Source organism: Aphelocoma coerulescens, unplaced genomic scaffold (genome assembly GCF_041296385.1).
Source record: "Aphelocoma coerulescens isolate FSJ_1873_10779 unplaced genomic scaffold, UR_Acoe_1.0 HiC_scaffold_60, whole genome shotgun sequence".
Taxonomy (NCBI): domain Eukaryota; kingdom Metazoa; phylum Chordata; class Aves; order Passeriformes; family Corvidae; genus Aphelocoma; species Aphelocoma coerulescens.
The window spans coordinates 349,292-354,565 of NW_027183949.1; the positions used below are offsets into that span (position 1 = coordinate 349,292).

The following is a 5,274-nucleotide window of genomic DNA, read 5'->3' on the forward strand; positions in this document are numbered from 1 at the left end:
TAAGCATCTCCTCTTTTTCTTCCCTCGGGTTTTCAGCTCTTCACAGCAATAAAAGGGTTAATCTCACCTCAGCCTTGCAGCTGGAATGTCCCTTATCGCTGTTGTCACCTGACCTCTTCCAGACATCTTTTGTCTAATCTTGGCCTCAGTGGGGAGGTGGGGGGGGTGGTTCCGAGCTGCTCTGGCTGCCCACAGCTCTGCTGGGGGGGTCATCCTGGAGACGTGGCCCAGCCCAGCCTGGCCCGAGCAGGGCCTGGCCAGGCCCACTGGCCCCCGCTTGGGCCCTGCAGCCACCTGTGCCAGCGCCGGAAACGAGAGAGCTGGGGGGGGGGAGTTTTTCTATTCTTAAGTGTGGATCACAGATTTGGTCACAACTTTAAGTGGCTCAAAGAACTGTCCATATTCAAACTGGCCAGCTGATAGGTTCTGTCAGGTCCCAGAGGAAGCTGTAAGCACCCCTAAGCAAGGACATCCCTTCCGGGACTATGCTTGCTAACCTATGACAGCCCCCAATTTAGGAAGGACATTGAGGGGCTGGAGCGTGTCCAGAGAAGGGCAACAAGGCTGGTGAGGGGTCTGGAACACAAGTGCTGTGAGGAGTGGCTGAGGGAGCTGGGGTTGTTTCTCCTGGAGAAGAGGAGGCTCAGGGGAGACAAGGAGGTGTCAGGGCACAGCTTGGGCTTGATGATGTCCAAGGTCTTTTCCAGCCTGGTTGATTCTGTGATTCTCTGAAACCACCCTGGAAGCAGCTGCAGGATGAGCCCTGGGCCTCCTCTTCAGAAGGTCCAGCAGCCCCTGTCCCTCAGCTTCTCCACACGGGCCCCAAAGCCCATCCTGTCAGTCCTGCAGAGCCTCTGCAGCTCCTCCTCACTGCCCCACAACAGGGAGCCCCCCAGCCAGACACAGCAGCCCAGATGTGTCCCCCTGGCCTCTGGTGCCTCTGGCAAGGGAACAGCTCAAGGCACTGCAGGGCCCTGCAGACAATTCCTGCAGCACTTGTAGGATGATCCTGCTCCCCAAGGGACGTTCCCGTGGTGCCAAGGCAGGAACTGAAATGGGGAGTGGGGCCAGAGAGGAAAGGGCAACCAGGGCTGGGCTGTTTGCAGGGGAGGGGACAGGGATGGGCACAGCTCCTCATTGACACAGTCTGGGACCCAAGGTGGAGAGAAACAAAATGAGAAATGGAAGAAATATTGCCCTTGTTTTGGGGACAACAATAAATAACTAAAGACAGAAAAAATAACCCCAGAACCAAACCAACAAGAACTATCAAAGACTAGTTTTATTACAAGTGATTTGCAGAAATTGGCAACCAGTTTAATGTTTCTTAAATGGTCCAGCCATCAGTGTCCACACTGCAGCCTTGAGCTCCTGGTTCCTCAGGCTGTAGATGAGGGGGTTCAGGGCTGGAGGCACCACCGAGTACAGAAGTGACAGGGCCAGATCCAGGGATGGGGAGGAGATGGAGGGGGGCTTCAGGTAGGCAAGTGCTGCAGTGCTGAGGAACAGGGAGAGCACGGCCAGGTGAGGGAGGCACGTGGAAAAGGCTTTGTGCCGTCCCTGCTCAGAGGGGATCCTCAGCACGGCCCTGAAGATCTGCACATAGGAGAAAACCATGAACACAAAACACCCAAAGGCTAAACAGGCACTAACTGCAAGGAGCCCAAGTTCCCTGAGGGAGGTGGAGTGTGAGCAGGAGAGCTTGAGGATGTGTGGGATTTCACAGAAGAACTGGCCCAGGGCATTGCCCTGGCACAGGGGCAGGGAAAATGTATTGGCCGTGTGCAGCAGAGCATAGAGAAAGGCACTGGCCCAGGCAGCTGCTGCCATGTGGGCACAAGCTCTGCTGCCCAGGAGGGTCCCGTAGTGCAGGGGTTTGCAGATGGACACGTAGCGGTCGTAGCACATGATGGTGAGGAGGGAAAACTCTGCTGAGATGAAGAACATACAGAAAAACACCTGAGCAGCACATGCTGAGTAGGAGATGTGGCTGGTGCCCCAGAGGGAATTGTGCATGGCCTTGGGGACAGTGGTGCAGATGGAGCCCAGGTCGGTGAGGGCCAGGTTGAGCAGGAAGAAGAACATGGGGCTGTGCAGGTGCTGGCCGCAGGCTACGGCGCTGATGATGAGGCCGTTGGCCAGGAGGGCAGCCAGGGAGATGCCCAGGAAGAGGCAGAAGTGCAGGAGCTGCAGCTGCCGCGTGTCTGCCAATGGCAGCAGGAGGAAGTGGCTGATGGAGCTGCTGTTGGACATTTGCTGCCTCTGGACATTGAGGTCTGTCATGGAGAAAAAACAGATAAGAGTTAGAGATGTCTGTAGCCAAAATCAAAGCCATTTCCCTGACACCTTCCCCTGTAACACACAGATACCCTTTTGTGTTTAAGAGTTCTATGGGTTTTCTTTTCAAGCTCCCCCCATATCTCTCCTGGTATTCTACGTTGTCAGAAACCCTCAGCATTTCTGCTGCACTCAGGCAGAAGAGAGCAAGTTCTGTGAGGCAAAGTGATGAGCAGAGAGTGAAGGAAGATGATCTGTCATTCTGACCTGTTCAGACTTTCTCTGGGCTTTGACCTTTCTCCGGTGCAGAGTGATCACCCTCCCGTGTTTCCCTTAAAAACCACCAGGTACTGCTGAGGACAGATGGATCCACCACAGTGCAGCACCACATTTGTAGGCAAGGACTCACGTGGCCCATTTCACCACCCCAACAGCATTTTCACTGTCATAACACCTCTGCCTTTCCCCGTGGGTCTTTCAGGTAACAAAAAAATGCTCTAGCACAGGTTGGCATCTTGGAGAAAAGCTCCCAGCTTGGAAGGAAATCTCAGGGAGACTTCCAAGTGTCCCAGCAATGGCATTGGATTCAGGGAGATTGAGCTGCTGCCCTGGCTGCACTGACAGCCCTGCCCACAGCCGGGCACTGGGGCCAGCGTCACCCTGAGCCAGCTGAGCCAGCTGTGCCCCCTCCCAGAGCCCCCCAGTGCCAGGCAGATGCTCCCGGCCCTGTGCTCTGCAGAGGGAACTGGGCCCGGGACTGCAGAGCTGCCCCACAGCTCTGCTGCAGCTCTGCCTGCACAGGAGGGGCTTCACGCCTTGGACCCCCGGCCCTGAGGGCAGAGGCTTGGCTGGGGGACAGAGGAGGGAGGGACTGCACTGGAGGGGATCCTGTGGAGATCTCTAAACTCTCCCTGATGCATTTCTGGGTTTTGTTTTCTCTCATTGCCTGATCTTCTCTCTTCTTCCTGGAGATTTTCCTCCTGGGGCTGTTTCCCTGTGCCTGATCTCTCCCTGCCAGCACTCACTGACCCCAAAATCTCTGTGCACTGTCCTTGGCCCTAAAGAAACCTGCCTGTGTGCAGGGCACTGGCTGGGGGCAGGTTCTGTTTGCAGGGTGGAGAAAGGACAGGTCAGACTAAGGCTGGTGGGTCCAGCCAAGGCAATGCTGGTGCTGTGTGTGGGCACAGGAGTGGCTGAAAGCACATTAGGAAATTCCTGCATTCCAAACAATCCCTAGAACTAATAGTTTTGATGTCCCAGGGACATGTCAAACTTAATGATAGCTTTATTATTTGTTCTCCCCCATTCTTCAATAGTAGGGAATTGAAAAAAAAAGGCTCAGGAAATTTCCTCATTTTTATAAAATCCTTGTCATGGAAATATTCTGGGAATGAGCTGAAGCTCTCAGCATCTTAGAGCTTCCTGAACTTTTCACCTCCTCTAGACTCGAGATTCTCTGAGTTGTACTTACAGAATCTGTAGGCATTGGGATGTTCCAGCTTGAGGAGATCACTGCAGGAGCTGCAGCTGCCTTGTCCTGCAGCCAGAGGCTTCCTGTGTCAAGGGCTGGCCATGATTCTCGCGCAGTCACTTCTCAGCATCTTCCCAGCCCTGACTGACTGAAGCTCTCTGTGCCTCTGTGCTGTGCCCGGGCTGGCTGCAGGCAGTGGCCCAGCCCTGCTGGGCTGTGCCCAGGAGCTGCTCCTGGCCAGAGCTGTCTCTCTGCAGCGCTGCCGCTTGCCAGGAGCTGCCTCTGTGCCAGGAGCCCGGCCCAGCTCAGCAGCACAGACACAGCACAAGGACTGTAATGATCCTCTTGGGGCTTTGGTGCTGAGGCCCTGAACATCAGTCCCTGAGAGGGAGAGGAAGAAACCTCTCAGGAATTCAAAGTCACAATCAAACTCCAAAGTTTCTTGAAGTTTTACTGGGTCCCACTGAGAGACAGGACTGAGAAAGTGTCCCCAGGTTCCAGGAGAAGAAATCTGAGACCAAATCATCACCAATCCCTCAGTGAGGGATGAAGAGGAAGAGGCAGGGCCCTCACAACTGGAGGAAGAGGCAAGGCCACAGATAATCACCCGCTCCCGGTCCTCAGGTGAGCTGTGAGATGTGTGCAAAGATTTCAGCCGCCAGTCGGGAGAGCCCCGGTGACCCGGCTGCTCCGTGCTGGGATATCGCGGCTCCCATGTGGAGCTGGATGGTGGTGAAGCCAAGCAACCGGGATCCCTGTGCCAGGATTTGGGCATTGACCGGGTGTAAGGACCTGATAATAAGAAAAATGCCTCAAAAATTGCTTTGTCATTGTGTCTGCTTATTGTAATCTCTTTGAACACCTGGAGACTGTGTCCCTCATGTTTCCCTTATCCCCCATTCTGTGTCCCCCATCCAACATCCTCCAAGTCCCCACTCCATGTGCCCCATTTCATGTCCCCCCATCCCCCATGTCCGTCATCCCATTCCTGCATTCTATGTCCCCCATGTTCCCCATTCCATGTGACCATCCTGTGGCCCCCATTCCATGTCCCATCTCCCATGTCCTTGTCTTCCATCCCATGTCCCTCATCCCCCATGCACCACATCCCCCCTGTCCCCATACCATGTGCCCCATATCCCCGTCCCATGTCCCATCCAATTTGTCCCACACCCCCACGTCCCCCATTCCATGTCTCCCATTTCATGTCCCATCCTCCTCCCTGCCCCAGCCCTGTATCCCCGCCCATGTCCCCCTGGTGTCACCACGATGTCACAGAGGCCCCACCGAAGTCACAGTGCCACCAGCAGCATCACCGAGTGTCCTAGGGACACAACAGGAGCAAGTCTGGTGGTGGGACATCCCAGATCCCCCCCATCCTGATCCCACATCCTGAGAGAGTGCAGAATGAGCTCTCACCCTCCCACCACCAGGAGGACCAAGGTGGAGCTCTGGGGGAGGACAGAGGTGGCTTCAACCACCACCCCCAAAGGTACCGGCATCCCCTGGACCCCTGGGAATGTCAG

At 55.4% G+C, this 5,274-nt stretch overlaps 1 protein-coding gene across 1 annotated transcript; it reads right to left on the reverse strand.

Moving 5' to 3' along the window:
* Positions 1-1,317: 1,317 nt before the first annotated feature.
* On the reverse strand, positions 1,318-2,283 carry LOC138102015 (olfactory receptor 14J1-like). Its single transcript, XM_068999766.1, has one exon. The coding sequence runs from the start codon at positions 2,281-2,283 to the stop codon at positions 1,318-1,320; it is 966 nt and encodes a 321-aa protein (XP_068855867.1).
* Positions 2,284-5,274: the final 2,991 nt, after the last annotated feature.